The sequence below is a fragment of the Pecten maximus genome, chromosome 8 (genome assembly GCF_902652985.1).
Source record: "Pecten maximus chromosome 8, xPecMax1.1, whole genome shotgun sequence".
Lineage (NCBI taxonomy): Eukaryota > Metazoa > Mollusca > Bivalvia > Pectinida > Pectinidae > Pecten > Pecten maximus.
The window spans coordinates 7,627,096-7,646,035 of record NC_047022.1 but is presented as its reverse complement, the minus strand read 5'-3'; the positions used below and the strand labels follow the sequence as shown (position 1 = coordinate 7,646,035).

The 18,940-nt window shown below is 35.3% G+C and overlaps 1 protein-coding gene across 13 annotated transcripts in view; it reads left to right on the top strand.

Annotated features, from left to right (window-relative positions):
• LOC117333787 (calcium-transporting ATPase sarcoplasmic/endoplasmic reticulum type-like) overlaps positions 1 to 18,940 on the top strand; it is a 56,768-nt gene that overhangs the window by 24,876 nt on the left and 12,952 nt on the right. For 8 of the 13 annotated variants that reach the window (XR_004534006.1, XM_033893211.1, XM_033893209.1 and 5 more), the window contains exons 9-26: positions 2,044 to 2,132; positions 2,997 to 3,080; positions 3,644 to 3,737; positions 4,164 to 4,294; positions 4,772 to 4,860; positions 5,337 to 5,439; positions 5,844 to 6,101; positions 6,845 to 6,962; positions 7,579 to 7,679; positions 8,275 to 8,397; positions 8,946 to 9,158; positions 9,650 to 9,743; positions 10,500 to 10,626; positions 10,978 to 11,180; positions 11,948 to 12,033; positions 13,718 to 13,851; positions 16,792 to 16,909; positions 17,481 to 17,598. Coding sequence is in view for 11 of the 13 variants with exons in the window: in XM_033893211.1 (XP_033749102.1) it covers positions 2,044 to 2,132; positions 2,997 to 3,080; positions 3,644 to 3,737; positions 4,164 to 4,294; positions 4,772 to 4,860; positions 5,337 to 5,439; positions 5,844 to 6,101; positions 6,845 to 6,962; positions 7,579 to 7,679; positions 8,275 to 8,397; positions 8,946 to 9,158; positions 9,650 to 9,743; positions 10,500 to 10,626; positions 10,978 to 11,180; positions 11,948 to 12,033; positions 13,718 to 13,851; positions 16,792 to 16,909; positions 17,481 to 17,598 (2,283 nt within the window). In the remaining 2 variants the exon portion in view is untranslated. Of the gene's footprint in view, positions 1 to 2,043; positions 2,133 to 2,996; positions 3,081 to 3,643; positions 3,738 to 4,163; positions 4,295 to 4,771; positions 4,861 to 5,336; positions 5,440 to 5,843; positions 6,102 to 6,844; positions 6,963 to 7,578; positions 7,680 to 8,274; positions 8,398 to 8,945; positions 9,159 to 9,649; positions 9,744 to 10,499; positions 10,627 to 10,977; positions 11,181 to 11,947; positions 12,034 to 12,915; positions 13,050 to 13,717; positions 13,852 to 16,791; positions 16,910 to 17,480; positions 17,599 to 18,940 lie in introns of all 13 variants that reach the window. The other 5 variants (XR_004534007.1, XM_033893210.1, XM_033893214.1 and 2 more) reach the window with 1 other exon arrangement.

Sequence of the window (18,940 nt, the reverse complement as noted above, 5' to 3'; positions counted from 1 at the left end):
AAGAAAACTATCCTTTACCAATCTTTAAAATTGGAAGAAATTAAGAAAAGGAAGGATGTAATAATTGTGGCAATGAAATTTTTGTTTTTGTTGGCTCATGAAAGCTTGATGATGAATTAGGTTAAAATCTGTCGACAGGAAGGATTTACTTTCAACTTATTCTTTTATAAATCTTTGTTGGCTTAGCACCAACTTTAAGTCATATATATTAGTCATTATTAAGAATTAAAACATCATGTACGGAAATACTTCATTTATATACATATTTAACGTAGTGGGGGGAAAAAAAAATACTTTAATGCCGTTACATTGCTGTAGCTTGGTTTGACTAATTACATGCTGGTATTTCGTGATTTGATTTACTCTAATTGGCAAATAGCGCAAATACCAAATAGGAATTAATGATATTAGTTTATGATCTTAATTAATCATTTTCATCAATTTACTCTTATATTCTCCTTCTGACCCTTTAATTTTTGAAATCTTAACATTCTTTTTTTCTATTTCTAACACACATGCACAACTTTTGGTTTTCATGAAAATTAGAACTTGGCATGGTTCTGTTGAGTTTGATGGGAATGATAATTTAACAGGTAGTGTAAAATACCCATTTGTACTAGAAATGTTGATTAGGTAATGAAAATTTGAACTTTGTATGATTCTGTTGAGTTCGATAGTAGTGATAATTGATAAAAAGCACTGAAGGAGAGATGATAATGTCCTTCATTAAGTATAGAGGTCAGTGGTAAACAGAGGAGAAAGTTTGGCCTAGGCTGGCACGGCTGGTACAGCTGCTGCGGATGGGTGTACTTTTCCATGCTAAACTCGGTGTAGCCCTTCTGTAGTGGTAAATGGAGTATTTCTTAGATCTGGAGAGCCTCATAGCAATATCTTCACAGAAATTCCTGATAATACAGGGGGATTACATAACTGAGCGCTGATCTGAGAAAAGTGCCAGTAACAACGACCTTGAAAGCTTGGCTATGACCCTGACAGAAAGATGGTGTATTCTGTCGGTTTTTTGGGGGGCTTCATCTCATGACGATCATCTGTCTGCTACATTGAAGGATCATTGTGTCTGCAGGCCAAACTAATTAAAATGTGAAACATTGGCATACAAAATTGTCCTCAGGCCAAGCTGATAAAAATGTGTTGCTGACGTCAGTATAATAAACATTGGTGGAAAGAATTGTCCTCAGGCCAAGCTAATAAAAATATGTCGCTGTACTCTTGTCAGTAAAGTAAATATTGGGTATAAAAATTTTGTCAGGCCAAGCTAACAGAATGTGTTACTGTGTCTTCATACTATAAACATTAGCGTTTAAAATTGTCAAGAGACCAAGAAAATCAGTGTGTGTATTTATCTGCAGGCCACAAGCTTAAGCTAATAAATAAATAATTATATTTCTCTGCCACATAAAAGGCATAAGATATTATGATAATCTGTCTTGAGGACACACATAAAAATATTTGTTTCTGATCAGGTTATTAGTGAATGTTAGGTACAGGGAGGTTAATTTTAATGTCTTACAACCTTGGGGACTGGGTGTTAGATACTTGTCACGGATACATTCCTAGCTGTTCTCTGTAGCAGTGTAGATAATGTATAGGGTGAACAGTGTCATGGATTCAAGATCTCGGTTTAACAAATTATCTCCTCATCAAGTTCTGGCTTCAACAAAATAATTTAACGAAGTCTCACTTTTATAAGTCAAAACGAAGCCATGCTAAAACTCTAATACTTTTACATCAGGGAGACGGCTCATTTGAAGATAATTACAATACTAAATTTTTACACTAGGGGTGGGGGGGTATTTGAAGATAATTACAATACTAAACATTTACACTAGGGGGGAGGGGTTTGAAAATAAATATGGTACATTGCTAGATGACCCAGAGACCTGAAACTGCCCATTTCTGTGTTTCAATAGTGTATATTTTCAATCCAGATCCATACTCATAATTGAAAATATTGAAACTAAGGTACACGTAAGATACAGTATAATTTTATTGATGATCAATGTGTTCTTTTGTATTCTACAGGCAAGATCAGAGACGAGATGATGGAGACCGAGACAGAGAAGACACCCCTTCAACAGAAATTGGATGAATTCGGAACTCAGCTTTCTAAGGTAAACATTCAATTATATATTGTCATTCAGCAGTTTTTCTCCTCAATTCAATAATCTTTAATTTCAGACCAATTTATAAAAGACTTTTCTATAAAATTCAATTTTATTTTCCAAATGATCTTTTATCAAAAATTGTCCTTTCTCTCTCTATGTTAACATCAGTTTTGCAGTTCAGTTCTTCCTTAACTTTGCTGACATTTTTTTTTACCTTTTCTGACCGTTACTGACCATTAGTGTCCTTTGTAGACATTGATGACATCTGCTAACCTCTTCTGATGTCTTTTGACCTTTGCTGATCTTTGCTGACCAACTGACCATTTCTGAACTTTGGTGACTATTAATGTCCAATACTGACCTTAGCTAACCTCTTCTGACTTAATTGACCTTTGGTGACCATTACTGACCTTTACTGACCTTTAATTTACGGACCATTGTTGAGCTTTGTGGACATCTGTTGACTTTCACTGACCTTTATTGACCTCTGCAGACATTTGTTGACTTTAACTTTGTGGACCATTATTGACCTCTGCGGACATTTGTTGACTTTTACTGACCTTTATTGACCTTCGCAGACATTTGTTGACTTTTACTGACCTTTATTGACCTTCGCAGACATTTGTTGACTTTAACTTTGCGGACCATTATTGACCTCTGCGGACATTTGTTGACTTTTACTGACCTTTATTTACCTATGAAGACCATTGTTGACCTCTGCATACATTTGTTGTCATTTAATTTTACTGACCTTTATTGACCTTTGCGGATCATTATACTGACCTTTATTTAACTTTGAGGACAACTGTTGACCTCAGTGGACATTTGTTGACCTTTATTTGACCTCTGCTAACTATTTCTTTTCTACAGGTCATTACTATCATCTGTATCTGTGTATGGGCCATCAACATCGGACATTTCAACGATCCCGCCCACGGAGGATCATGGATGAAGGTAGATAGCACTTGGTGTAAAAAAGATAAAACTTTCCCTTACCGTTTAACATTTGAATATTTTGTATTTAGTCAGACGAATGTATTGATGTTCGTAAATAATGAAGTGTTAACCTTCCATTATGAGTTTTAATTTGAGGAATTTGAGGATTCATCGTTCTGCTGAGGGTCATTGACTTTTGAGTTTTGTTGGATCCTGTAATGAAAACCTGGAAATATATTTTTTCTTGTTGAAAGCATTGACCTTTTCAGGTGTTTAATTCCTACTACTTGAAAAGAAAAAAAAAATTGGGCTTGCACAATTTTCTCTTCAACAATTACTTTAATAAGTAGAAACTTAAAAAAGGGAAAACTGAAATTGGCTGCAGAGAAAGTTTTTCTGGCTTGGGTTTGTGTAATGTCATTGTGTTCAGAAAAACATAATAAACTTAATTAAAAAAAATTAATAAGGAAAATTGTTAACTGTTTGATGGTTATTGTGATGAATTCTCATAGTTTTGTCTTTAAAATGTTCACGTTGTCACCATGATCACACATGCTAAGTGTTCTCGTCCTATTCTACAGGGTGCCATCTACTACTTCAAGATTGCTGTAGCTTTGGCTGTGGCTGCTATTCCTGAAGGTCTGCCTGCTGTCATCACCACCTGTCTGGCTCTCGGTATGTAAATTAGAGAGGTCATGTGACATTGTAACAACAGTAGGTCATGTGACGATGGAGCTGTAGACAAAGTCATGTGACATTTAGGTGTTCCGTACGATAATTTGTTATCCCGATCACCAATTGTACTGGTATTTCTTAGGTAGCTTCCTTACTGATGACAGTGCTTACTGTCGGCCTTATAACTGTCATTCACCCCTTCTGTAGAATTCTTGATCAATTAAAATTTATTGTTGGAAATCAACCAGATTTATATTGAACGAAATATTTTTGTTAACAATGTCACTCAACAAATAAAATTAGTGAGAAAGATTCATGCTTCCCAGTTAAATATAGACGTTTTTCTTGCTGTCTTTGATTAGAACCAAATTTTTGCCAATTGTTACAGCTGCTGGGTGCATTTGTATAAACTTTTCTCCGTTACAGGTACAAGGAGGATGGCTAAGAAGAATGCCATTGTTAGGAGTTTGCCGTCCGTTGAGACTCTTGGTTGTACCTCTGTTATCTGCTCTGATAAGACTGGCACACTGACCACCAACCAGATGTCTGTCTGCAAGGTAATTCAGCCAATCGGACGAGGGCTAACATGAATTCAGCCAATCAGATCAGGGCTTACATTAATCTAATTAATACAGTAAGATAAGGCTAACATGAAATTCAGTCAGTCTGATTAGATCTAACATTGATATAGCCAATCAAATGAGAGTTTACATTAATACAGCCAATAAGTAGTGAGCTAATTACATTAATTCAGCCAATCAGATAAAAGCTGTTGATTACTCAACCAATCAGATCAAGGCAGTAATTTTTTCAGCAAATCAATGCGAGGCTGACATTTATAAAGCCTACAAGACCAGGTTCAATATATTGATTCCGTCATCAAGGTGAGGATGAAAATTAATTCAGCAACTTAGGACTCATAAAGTTATTCACCAAATTGTTTTAGTGACAAAAATACATCACACAAGCCAGGAACATTTAAGGAATATCTTGATGTAACTCCAGGATAATGATGTATGTGTTGTTCGTTTCAGATGTTCGTGTTCAGCAAGGTTGAGGGTAATGATATCCAGACCCAGCAGTTTGAGATCACCGGCTCCACCTATGCCCCTGAGGGTGATGTGTAAGTATTTCAAATCTCAAAAAATCAAAATCATGATAAAAAATCAGATTAAATATTGCTATATAGATTAGATCCAATAAACCCTAAAATGATTATTGTTATTCTTTTTTTTTTCAAGTGATGTATATTCATTTTTGGCATTTAGCATTTTTGGATTTCTTTTTTCAATTTTAAGTTTTGTGTAAATTCTGGAGAAGTAGTTAAATATAATTTTCTTTTTGTTACATGGATATCACCATGATTATCTTTTGTTACATGGATATTACCATGATTATCTTTTATCTTTTAAAATGGAAAATAATACTGTTAATTCTGGAAATGTGAAAAAAAAGCAAAATACCACTGAACAAATCCATGGATTTTGTCCCAAAAAAAAAAATCAAAAAAAATCTGCATTCCTTTTTAAAAATACAAAAAATATGATTTTGATGAAAAAGTTATGATTTTGAGTTAATGGTTACTCTGCTGTGTTACAGTTACATGGGCGGTAAGAAGGTGAAGACATGTGACTATGAGGGTCTAGAGGAGATGGCCACCATCTGTGCAATGTGCAACGACTCCAGCGTAGACTACAATGACGTGAGTGATAAAATCTCTGAATTTTGAGATTCACACATGAATCTCGACATTATTTTAAGATTCACACATGAATCTAAACATTTTCTGCATAAAGTTTGATTTCTTGAGCTGGAAGAGGAGTCATGATACTTGCTATTAGTTTATTATAATGAAGTTCATTAAATGTGTGAAAATGATTTACAATTATCAACTTCCAACATTAAAGGGTTAAACATTTTTTGTAACTTTCAATGTCACAGAATTACCCATGTAAAAGAAATTAAGATAAAAAGATAAAACATTGTTTTCTTAAAATACAACAGACTGAAAAACAAAACTGACCACAAAGTCCATAGTATCCCAGCAATGAGTTATCTCCCTTGTCTGGGATTTGGTAATTTAAACAAAGTACATCTGTATTACAGACCAAGGGATTATACGAGAAGGTTGGTGAGGCTACAGAGACTGCCCTGACCGTTTTGTGTGAGAAGATGAACTACTACAATACTACCAGATCTGGCCTGAGTCTGAGAGAACAGGGCACGGTCTGCAACCATGTTATTCAGCAGATGTGGTCAAAGGAGTTCACACTTGAGTTCTCCCGCGACAGGAAATCCATGAGTGTTTTCTGCACACCAAACAAACCCACTAAAGTACCTGGTGGCTCCAAGATGTTTGCCAAGGTAACTACACGTAAACTGATGATGCAGTATGGTTTCTATACCAAAAATGATGACAAAAAACATGATGCAGTATGGTTTCTATACCAAAAATGATGACAAAAAACACATTGATCCATACACAGAATTTGATGATGCAGCTACATTGATGAAATATTGTTATCTTCATATGCTTTTGATTGTGAACATACATTACTTATTTTGTAAGTATACATAAAATATTGGTAAAAGTAATACACACAAACTGATGACACAGCTGTTTAACTACTACCATTTTGATTCCCATCTACACAAAAACTGATGATGTAGCCTTATGTTTATCACATGGTTTATTTCCATCTACACAAAAACTGATGACAAATTTATAACCACTTCACACTTGATTCCCATTTACACATAAACTGGCACACTGAATTCCGATCTACACACAAACTGATGACACAGCTGTATAACCTAATGCACACTTGATTCCCATATACACACAAACTGATGACAAATGTTTAGCTGTATAACTTCACACTTGAATCCCAACATATCACAAATGAACTGTGTATGTCTGACTTGATGCTGATAACATCACTAACAGTACCATAGATGCCATGTATGCTTCTATGCCAAAGCATCCATATTTTTTTCTTGAAAAAAAAAAATGAGTAAAGAAAAACACAGAAAGAGAAAAGTCCATCAAGCATTCATATAATTTTTCGCCTAGCTACGCCACTGACTAAATATGATGTTTGTTTTAGGGTGCCCCTGAGGGTCTGCTCGACAGGTGCACACACGTACGCATTGGAAAGGACAAGGTACCCATGTCACCAGCCATCAAGAACGAAATCATGAAATACACCAAGGCTTATGGAACTGGTAAAATCAAACTTCTATGACCACAATTCTCCATAAAAGTTTGGCATAGTTCGAGGAAAATTAGACCTTGAGATAGGAAATTCTATGGGAATTGATGGTAATGGTGAAAACTGAAATTCAAGGTATTTTTATCAAGGTTTAGTGTCGATAAATGAGGAGTGTTATATTAAGGTTTACAGGTGAAATACAGCTATCATTGTATTGGGGTTTATCTTATATAAACGAGGTATATTATATCAAGAATTTCAGTGTACGTGTATGTAAATGAAGGGTATAGTATTGATGTTTTAACTGTACTATTGAACCTAAATTTGATTTCTAATGAGAGTTGGGTAGAGAAAGATTGTACCAAATTGTTTAAAAACAGGTCTATTATAACTTAGTAATAATGAAAAATCAACATGTCTATTATAGTTAAGTAACAATGAAAAATCAACATGTCTATTATAATTGAGTAATAATGAAAATCAACACGTCTATTATAACTTAGTAATAATGAAAAATCAACATGTCTATTATGGTTAAGTAATAATGAAAAATCAACATGTCTGTTATAATTGAGTAATAATGTAAAATCCTAGATGTAGAATTACAACTTGTATATGTCTTCCTTCAGGACGTGATACTCTTCGTTGTCTGGCCCTCGCCACCATTGATGCACCACCACGCCGTGAGGACATGGATCTCGAAGACTCCCGCAAGTTCATTCAGTATGAGGTAGGTCATCACTTTCACCTGGTTTTGAAAACATAACCCAGAAAATGTTTTGTTCTTGTCCTGAAATAAAGGATTAATTCTCCATAGATCTTACTGTATGATAATAAATTGAAGTTTTCTGCTACTTCTGTAAATTGACTGTAATTTGAAGTTTTTCTTAAGATTTTAGACATAGAAAATAGGTAATAAATCTGTATTGTTTGAAAAAAAAATCTGCCTTGCTTTAAAATGAATTGATCTTCAAGCAGAATATTATTTGATATCAACTGTATGTGACTGGGGCTGATAAATGTGTGATATAGTCATTCTTTGAGCATAAAGAAAAACAAATTTACCTGAAAATAGCTTAATACATTATACTTTTCTGCATTTGGTTTGGTTTGAATTTAATTGAACTTCACCTCAGAAAGCAAATAAACTTTCCAGGATTTCATTACTAATTTCGCCGTCCTGAAAACTTCCCATTAGATTTTGTGCTGTTAATATTCTTGCATAATTATGACTTTCGAAAGTAAAATCTCCAACAATTTTAAAACAGGTCTACTATAAGATACAATCATTATACATATTAAAGCATCTCCTGTATTTGTTTCAGACCAATATGACATTCGTAGGAGTCGTTGGTATGTTGGACCCTCCTCGTATGGAAGTATTCGATTCAATCAAGAACTGCCGCAAGGCTGGTATCCGTGTCATTGTCATCACCGGCGACAACAAGGTATGCCGTTACGCAGACAAACTAATAAAAACCTACATTTTGAGTTTTGAAGCCGCATTACTGAAATATTCAGAAGCAACTATAATATTATTTGGCCAACCAGAACACCTCAGGGCTATTACATTAAGATATCTACCTGACCCCAGGACCCACAATAAATCTCTTCTATATAATTGGATGGCCTTCCTATTACTTCTATGTAATTTATTAAATAAATTCTATAGGTGGTACCCCTTAACCAAACCTGGAGTCCTGGGGTGGGGTAGATGTTTTACTGGAAAAGCCCTTGTATTGAATCCTAAATCTTTGAAATTCACATCCTCGCATCCCTTATTTTTCTGTTAGTCCATGTTAAATAGTAATAAGTAGACAAATATCTTTTGCTATTTTGACAGCAGATTTACAAAAGAAATTATCCAGCAGTAATATGAGGTTATGTGATGCGTGATAAATGTTGTAGGTTAGTATCTGATATTGATATAAGGTTATGTGATGCGTGATAAATGTTGTAGGTTTGTATCTGATAGTTTTGTTTTTGTATTGTATAGGCCACCGCTGAGGCTATCTGCCGCAGAATTGGTGTCTTTGGAGAGAACGAATCTACCGAAGGTATGTCCTACACTGGCCGCGAGTTTGATGACCTGTCACCTGAAGAGCAGCGATTGGCTGTTACTAAGAGTCGTCTGTTTGCCCGTGTGGAGCCTGCCCACAAGAGTAAGATTGTAGAGTACCTGCAAGGAGAGGGAGAGATCTCTGCCATGGTAAGTTACGTAATTCCTCTCTAGTGGGTTTGGCTTTTCTAGATTATATACTTAAGATCTATAAACCCCTTATATATCTATACTGGATAATGTTAAAGTTTTGATGGTCGGGTAGCATAGTGGCGATGCATATATATCGATACTGAATAATTTTTTAAGTTTTGATGGTCGGGTAGCATAGTGGTGATGTTCATGCCAATCACTTAATAGGTGACTGCGGTGTTTTAAATCCCTGATTTTACATGAAAATATTATATTAGTACTCTGGTTTCCCTCGAAAGTAAGAAAGTATTGGCCCTTTCAATACAGGCCGACAAGAGTGACCGATATAAGAAGATATAACTTACTTCACGTTTTTGTTAAAGAAAATTTATATGCATTTACTATAGTTTTATATAACTTGCACAAAAACACTGTTAAAAGCCTTTCATAATGTTTTGTGATCTTCTCAATGTTATAACACTGATCCTTTGTTTCTTGTTGCCCTACAGACAGGAGATGGTGTGAATGACGCCCCCGCTCTGAAGAAAGCCGAGATCGGTATCGCCATGGGATCTGGAACTGCTGTAGCCAAGTCTGCCTCTGATATCCTTCCTACACATGGCTGTAATTTCATTACAGATAAACCTCTGTGGCCCATGAAAGTTTTTACTCATATATATATATATATAATTAAGTTTTCTTTGTTTTCATGGTAAATACTCAAATGTGATTGGTCGAAAAATTCTTTTCATTCTTCTATGAAAGAAAAATAAATAATGGCGCGAAAAACGTGACGTCACAATACGACAATTGACGTTGCGTATTGATTTGAGAAAAAGAATCCCATATAAAATCAGTAAAATTGTATACATAAAACAAGTTTTAAATTAGAAAATCATTTCAAAAAATTAATTACAAGCGTTGATGTCAATTATTTTTTTAGTTTCATCAGGGTATGAAACAAATTTTGTTTGCAAACTTCTGTATAAATCCGCTATGCAGATTCATACAGTTTGCAAACAAAATTTGTTTCATACCCTGATGAAACTAAAAAAAAATAACATCAATGCTTAAATGAAAAAAATATCATTAATTTACTGGTGTAACATCTCAAAATATGTTAATGTTGGTAGACTTTAATTGTTTTTAGTTTAACTTTGGCGAACAATTTATGCTAAGATTACCATCGGGACTGTACACAGTCTTTAACAGAAAAAAATACAAAAGAAATATCATTGGTTAATCGGTCACAGATAAGAATTGGTAGATATGTTACAGATGTGATGTAGAACATCTATATTGTGATATTAAAACAATAGCATATTATGAAGAAAACAATGATCCTTGACGGCCGTGTACAGATGGTATTGGCTGACGACAACTTCGCAACCATTGTGTCCGCTGTGGAAGAGGGTCGTGCCATCTACAACAACATGAAACAGTTCATCAGATATCTTATCTCCTCCAACATTGGAGAGGTTGTATGGTAAGGGCAGACAACTCCATATTTTAAAAAATATGTCATTTTGTTGGGTCAGGTGTCACTTTTGAATCCTTTTGCATGGGATGCATTGTTGCACAGAATGATGATAGTCATGTCTGCCAGACATTTCTAGTTCTAATGGAAGATATTTTTTCGTAAAACAAATCATAGAATTGTCATCCTTTCCATTGGGGATATCATGATAAAGGCTAATTACTTTCCCTTTAGCCATTTCAGTAGATACAGAAAAAGCCTTTTGATTTATTCTATGCCTAGTGAGACTGTTTTCCTGGCTTGACCAAATTCATGGATGCTTTATACAAATGTCATACCCACTTACTGGTGATGTTACAGTATTTTCTTGACCGCTGCTCTTGGCATCCCTGAGGCTCTGATCCCCGTACAGCTTCTGTGGGTTAACTTGGTAACTGACGGTCTCCCAGCTACTGCCCTTGGCTTCAATCCCCCAGACATGGACATCATGAAGAAACCCCCAAGGAGTGCTAAGGAAGGTCTCATCACCGGCTGGCTCTTCTTCAGATACATGGCTATCGGAGGTAAAAGCTCCGAAACATAGTCTTGTCATGATGATGTTATGTTGAACGTTCACATTAAAGTTTCATTTTGTTAGAAATTTGAAATCCAGCAGTTGACAAACTTCATGTAAGGATAAAATCTTTAGAGGTACTGTACAAATGTCAAAGGTTCAGATTAAACTTTGCATTTTGTCAAGGCAACAGTAGAGCCATAATCCGGATATGACAAAGAATTTGCAAATATCCAGATCAAAATAATCTTTTGATGAGTAAAATCAGGAACTAGACCAGAATCCCTCATTGAATGAATTCGATCAGAAACTATAATTACTATGGTCTAATTAGAGTCGGAGCAAACTCATTACATTACATGTAATCGCATGTGTAGAGAAACAACAAGTGACGATGTGCATGTCTAGTCGACTATGATCGACCTCTGATTTACTTTGGTCCGACCACAGCAACTAGACATCATTTGGTCATGCATTACCATTTGGTAGCATGGCAGTGATTGGTTGTTGTTATCCGCATATGTTATCACATTAGATGGAACAGCCTGACTACAGTAAATAGTAAAGGGTCGAACTTGCTCAATTTGAATCCGCTGGCCTTTTTCGAAAAGTAATAACGTTAATTAAAAAACATAAAAAAGAGAAAATGTTGAATTGGGTATTCTGATTTAAATACATGAGATATGCAAAAAAATAAAAATTATACTTTAGGTGAAATTAATATTTATTATTGAATGATTTTGATAATGTTAAGATGTATATAATTCAATACGACAGGTTACGTTGGATGTGCAACTGTTGGTGCTGCCGCCTGGTGGTTCATGGTTTACGACAAAGGACCCAAACTGAACTACTACCAGTTGGTAAGTATGGACACTGTCTAACATGGCTGCAGATGTGGGCTTGACCTACCATGATTCTGCTTGTCTGAATACCGTGGTGGCCGAGTGGTTAAGGTGTCCGACACTTTATCACTAGCCCTCCACCTCTGGGTGGCGAGTTGGAAACCCAAGTGGGGCAGTTGCCTGGTACTGACCGTAGGTCGGTGGTTCGCCGTGTACTCCGGCTTTCCTCCACCTCCAAAACCAGGCACGTCCTTAAATGACCCTGGCTGTTAATAGGACGTTAAACAAAAAAAAACGAGGTCTGAATACCAAAAACCTGATTGGACAGGATGCAAGGAAACAAGTCTATTGAAATCTGAAGTTAAAACAAATTTGGTTCAAGGATTAGAGATTATTTTGAAAGGATATGAATGTATATTTTGCACAACTGGTTATTTTTGGGACCGAGCCAGACAGTGATTGGATGTGCTTCCAATTTTGATTGAAAGGTGAAGGTTACAGGAAAATAGTAGAGGAAATGGTAGTAATGTGGAGACAAGGATTATAAAACTTGACTTACTATGAGGGAAGATAAATAACTGCTTTGATATAGAAGAAAAGAAATATTTTATTTTTCTCTTTAACTGTATCTTTGATATATATCAGATGATTTCGGCATTTAATGTCGGGAAAGGGTTGGAAATTCGGAAATATTTCAACTTTAGCAAGGAAAGTTACTGTGAAGGGGAAGATAGGCAATGTATGCAAAGGTTTTGCCCCTAAGGTACTGTGTACTAATTGGTCAGATGACCTCAGCAAGGGAAGTTACTCTGTATACCTGTTCATCAGGAGGGGAGGTAACTCCGCCATGATACGGAAGAGTGTTAATGTATAGACTTTGGTTGATGAATTGAATTGCAGACTCATCACATGCAGTGTCTGGCTGAGCCTAAGATGTTCCCTGGAATCGACTGTAAGATCTTCGGTGCTCCTGAGCCAATGACCATGGCTCTGTCAGTTCTTGTCACCATTGAAATGCTTAATGCCCTAAACAGGTATTACTTGTATTGGTCACTATTTGACCCCATGTGTTGATCTGAGGTCAAGTCGTGTTAAGCCAGAAGTCCAGTGGTCAATACGGTCAGTCCTCAAACTGAAAAAGTGACTCCATCAGGATTCATACATTCTTTTTAATTTTAAACCACATATTTATCAAAATGTGGAAGAGACTACAAGAATTTTGTTGTTGGATCTTTCTCTGAAATAAGTAAAGAACATTCTTAATAGCTTATGTAAGGATATTATAGTTGATTATAGTTGATATGTCTCTTTTACAATATTGAGGGAAAGGATGCTTGACCACTGGTCACTACTGGCCTGGACTGATCTTGACCATGATCACTGCATGGTTAGAAGGAGCATGCAAAGGGGAAAGAGTCGCTGGACTCTTGATTGCTAAATCTGACACACAAACACAGGAACAACTAGTCTTGCGGTCTTGGCAGATTAAATTAAGATAAAAACATTTTTTTGACAAAACATTTTGACACGTGTTTCCTGTATTTGTGCTGTCTTTCCCAGAATGCTCTCTGGCCAGGCATTTACCAGTTTGTGGTGCCCCCTGGTGGTGATACAGGTGGTGTTACAAATGTATGCCTTGCCAGTGTAATTCTGGATAAAAGGTGCTGGGCTTGTGTGGTAACAGTTCGTATTTCTTCAATAGACCCATCACTCACAGTGTCTTGCTCAGGACGAGCGCTTCCTTGGTGTCGACTGCAAGGTCTTCGACCATCCAGCACCCATGACGATGGCTCTGTCCGTCCTGGTCGTCATTGAAATGCTTAACGCTCTCAACAGGTAAGGGGTCTGACTGGAAAGGGGAGACAATCCAAAATTTCTCCAAACCTCTAACAAAATCTCTTAAGTTTTTTATTGTTTTGAAAATATTGAAAATGCATTTTGATAAAATCTGAATAAAATCGGCAGCACTTTGACCTCCAAGTAGTTCTCTACAAGCATTGAACTTTTGTAAACAAGGTCGAGGTTGAGAGAAATTTTGGTCTTTGTAAACCCTTGACAACAGGTGTATGTACTGCTTTGTCCAAAGTCTTAATTGAGGTACCACATGTGGTTCCAGTTTACAAAATATTGTACATAAATTATACTAGATTATAAAAATTAAGCATGCATAATGCTTCGGTAATATTTTCCATTTCATCCTTAAAGATCACTTATGAATTATGCTATAAATTTGAGTAAAAAAAAACATGTAAAAGACATTTGCCATTATTATATGATTTCTATGGTCAAGTAAGCTATAAATTCAGGCTTTGGACAAAGTAGTGCTACTGGTGTGTTAGCAAATTTGCATCACAAAGGGAAAAAACCGAATCTCCTGAGCCGAGTGTTGACTGCACCTCTCCGACTCCGGATTTCTCTTTTCTCTTAAAATTTCACTAAAAGATTTAGCATTTTAGTAATTTATCGTAAATCATAAATTATATGGAAAAAAGTTTGATTTTGGCACTATTTGAACTATGTAATTGCTATTTTTGTGCATTTTCCACATTTTTATCCGGCTGCGAGACGGAGGGCAGAGTTCAGTTAAGGCTACTGTACTACAGAGGGAAATTCTTCTTGGACAGCGTCTACATTGCTAGATTAACAGGAATAATAATCACTGAAATTTAATATCATGTATTTTGGCCAGAGATGAAATATTAGAGATTATTGTAATAAAAACCTGAGGATTGGGTTTTGGTTTGCATGTCCAGTTGTTTCCCTTTGTGGTACCGGTTACTGACACATATTCCTGTGGGGCGTCTACTCCTTATATACTTTAGTGAATTAGCTTGTCTCGGTGAGCAGAGCTTACCAGGTGAGCTTGTCAATGCAAGTTTAAACTTGTTTTGGTGAGCTTAGCTTTTCGCGATAAGTTTTAACTTGTTTTGGTGAGCTAAGCTTTTCATAATAAGTTTAAATTGTTTTGGTGAGCTAAACTTTTCATAATAAGTTTAACTTGTTTTGGTGAGCTAAGCTTTTCCCAATAAGATTAAACTTGTTTGGTTAGCTAAGCTTTTCATGATGAGTTGAACTTGTTTTGATGAGTTCAGTTTGTCTCGGTGAGCTAAGCTTACTTTGATGAACATTTTCTCTGTGAGCTTGACTCATCTTTGCCAGGTTCACTCACCTCGGTAAGCTTTGTTTCTGTGAGCTGTGCTTGAATTTTAGACAAGTCTATGCCCACAATAAGAGTATATATGAGAGTAGACGCTCCAGTCGGACCCTTAAACTGGTGAGGAAAATGCATGTTAGCTTCGACACACGCATGATAAATAATTTCTTACTTTGTCAATAACTGGGTGTTAATAATAAAAAAGACATAGCATGTTGTATGTCTTTCCCATCGGGAGTGTGTTATTTAAAGTAACATGAAATTTATTCCTAGTATATATTATAAGTGTGTTATTTACAGTAATACCTGGTAGAAATTGTATCGGGAGGGGGGGGGGGGGGGGGGGGGGGATATTTTCAGTTCTTGCTGTAACAGAAGTAATAGTTGTACATATGAAATTATTCAAAACCTGACAGTGGTCTTATGTTCTAGATACTTTGATGGACAATTATGAGCCAATTATTATGAACTAAAAATATCTGGTAACTGTCCAAGTCCAAAGGTCAGAGGTCAATGTCACCATTACTGAAAATTACAAAAGATCCCTGGAAATTGTTATGAAATGCCAATATCTTTATAAAATGTTTACAGGATGAAGTAATTCATTATTTTTTTAAAACAAATTTGAAAGGAAGATAAGATAAAAATAAACTTTGGATATGTTAAGATTAAGGATGTTTTGGGGCAGATTTTGTAATTTCACACACGTCATGAATTTAATTCAGAAATGTACTCAAGAGCATGGTATTATCTGGAGTTTATAACGTGATATATTATGTAGACAATATAGATAAGGAATATATATATATATCAATATTTTATGAAAACATGATATTAACTTAAACAAGTGATATTAAGAATGTGAAGCAGAAACTGCTTGGTTATATTAAGTGGAATGTGATATAAAGAGGAAACCTGTTTGTAGGAACTATATATTATACTAGAAGTTTAGATTTGTGTTACACATAATATTACACATATTTGTTTAAAGACCTGGATATGGTTGTTGTGTTTGAAATGATTTTTATAAGATTTCTTACACTCGTGAAAAAAATCTGCAGACAGAATACAACTTAAAAACAGCTCATTATTGCATAAAACAACTGTTTTTCATTGATCTAGCAAAATATTTCAGGGATGAGTTTGGATTGGGTAAAGTTTAAAGATGACCAGTATTGGATTGTCTGCATGTAGATTAAAAAGAAATATTGTTATTGACATATAAATAGATAATTTTTGGTAATTTGGGGCGTGGTAAAGTTTTAAAAAAAAAGATAGAAATATACCATTGCAGAATTGACCTGTGCAAAAATTGGAGATACAAAAATCGGAGATATAGATTCGCATAGGCATACTGTAATTGAGATATAGAGAGTATTTTTGCGGCAGTTTGGGGCGGGGTAAAGTTTTTAAAAAATGACCCGTGTTAAACCATTGTTGAATTAACCTGTACAAAAATTTGAGGTACAAAAATCTGAGATACAAAAATCCAAGATACAAAACACAAAAATCAGAGATACAAAATATATTAGTCTGAGATACAAAATACAAAGATCAGAGATGTAGATGTATTATAGACATACTGTAATTGACGTATAGACAGAAGATTTTTGCTGTTACAGCTTGTCTGAGAACCAGTCCCTGATGGTGATGCCACCCTGGTGTAACAAGTGGTTGTTAGGAGCCATGGCCCTGTCTATGGGACTCCATTTCTTCATCCTCTACGTTGATGTCATGTCGGTAAGTGCTTCTCTTCCTACAGGCATGGATCAGTCTTGTTTAACTGTAGGATATGTATCTCCGATACCCGTGTCCAAAGGACAATTTTGATAATTACGTAACTGGTCTGTTCTATGTAATACAGCGATGCCTTAATCAACGTATGTCTGATAGTGCTATGTGATATTGTCAGTAGCTTCGGATGACACAAGAAATAAACAACATTGTAGGATTGTCTATGTAGAGAAAAATAAGTTATGTGATTTCATCAGTAGGTTCAGACAACAAAAGAAATATACAACGTACGATTGTCTCTGTAGAGAAAAATAAGTTATCAGAGTTGAAATTTGCCTGTCTTAAAAAAAAAGTTATTGCAAGTATTCACCTATGTTCAAATTGATATGAAATACTAGTTATGTGATAAACAGAATCATAAGCTTGTGGCCAAAAAACTTGTAAAATTGAGCTAAAATTTATTGTAAAGACATGTCAGTCATTCCTTAGCATGTTAGCATAGTTTTTGTTTAGACTCTGTTATCATGTAGAGATGGCATTAGATGAACACATAACTTAATCGTTATTTTTGTTTCAGACCATCTTCCAAATCACGCCCCTGGGGGTCGAAGAATGGTTTGCGGTTCTCAAGATTTCATTCCCTGTGATACTTATAGACGAAACATTGAAGTTCTGTGCTCGCAAATTCACTGACGGTAAAAACCCATTTCTAGAAATTCATTGGATTTTGATTGTTTGGGTTGCTTACTCGACTTATATGTATATGACTTTTCTACATGACTGAACAGTTTGTACCCCAAAGCCACCCATAGTTGTCTCCCTTGTTCCATTCCAAGTCTGTAGTAAATTAACTGTCTTGTTTGTGTAGATTTTTTCTCACTAATTTAAAAATTCCTGTTTCCATATATAGTAACTGTAAGTTTGTTGTTATAGGAACAGTTGTGATGATTTTTATCCCTCCTTCACTCTCAGAATTTTAAAAACTAATTCCTGTCTCGTTGTAGAAAGGATTTTTTTTTTGAAAAACGAAAGAAGAAAAAATGATCTCATAGAATTACAAATTAATGTTGAAAGACGGCATAAATTTTTAAGGTAGATTTAAAAAAATCTCAGTTATGGGTAAAGGGAGGTTTTTGTGTGGAGGAGGAAAAGATGAGGAATCTTTTAAAGAGGAACGGTCCTGTGATGTAATTAGATGTGTTAGTATTGTTTTTTTGAACTCTGAATATTCCAACATCATCAGCAGTGCTGAATATACTTAAACATCCTGCTTCTTATTGGGGACTTCAACAGGGATAAAAATAGATATTTCAGGTGTATTGTAAATGTGACCCAATTTCTGCACCCTTAAAATAATAACATCACTGTTTGGGGCGCTGTTTATCTATGCTGGCCCTTTTCCCATGAAGTCTAGGGGTCCACATAGTCGGGGGTGATTTTTGACAGATTTAAAGTTGAAGACACTTCGTTAAAGTAATTTCAGTACAGCAGATGCTTTCTTAATCTTTTCTATATATTATGAAATTTGACGGCTTAACCTTTTCAGATTTGAACAAATTGATAGTGACAATACCTGGGTTCAAAATTTTAATGAAAATTTTGTAAATGTTGCAAAGGAAACATGGGGAAGGCTTTTTATAATTTGAACTTGGATAATTTTTTTGTGTCCAACACTTCAAATATAAATGTAAACATTTTTGTCAAGAAAATATTGAAAATGTTAATATGACCAATTTACTTACTATCAAACGAGAAAACCAACAAACAAATTGTAGTTCTTCATCCTTAGGGAAGCTTGTTCCAGAGTTGTCGCCCTTTGTGTTTCTCTTCATTGTCATTTATTGTATGGTTAAAATAAAGTCAGTCGTGATATTTGTACATGAAATCTCACTGTGATGTCATAGCTCACTTATGTATCCCATAATATTTTGTATACATATTTATATGGGACAAGCTTCTCTAACTGGGAAGTGTGTATAGTTTACAAGTAAATTAATCGCTGTTTCTGGTCATGACCTTATGCTGCTATTCATAAGG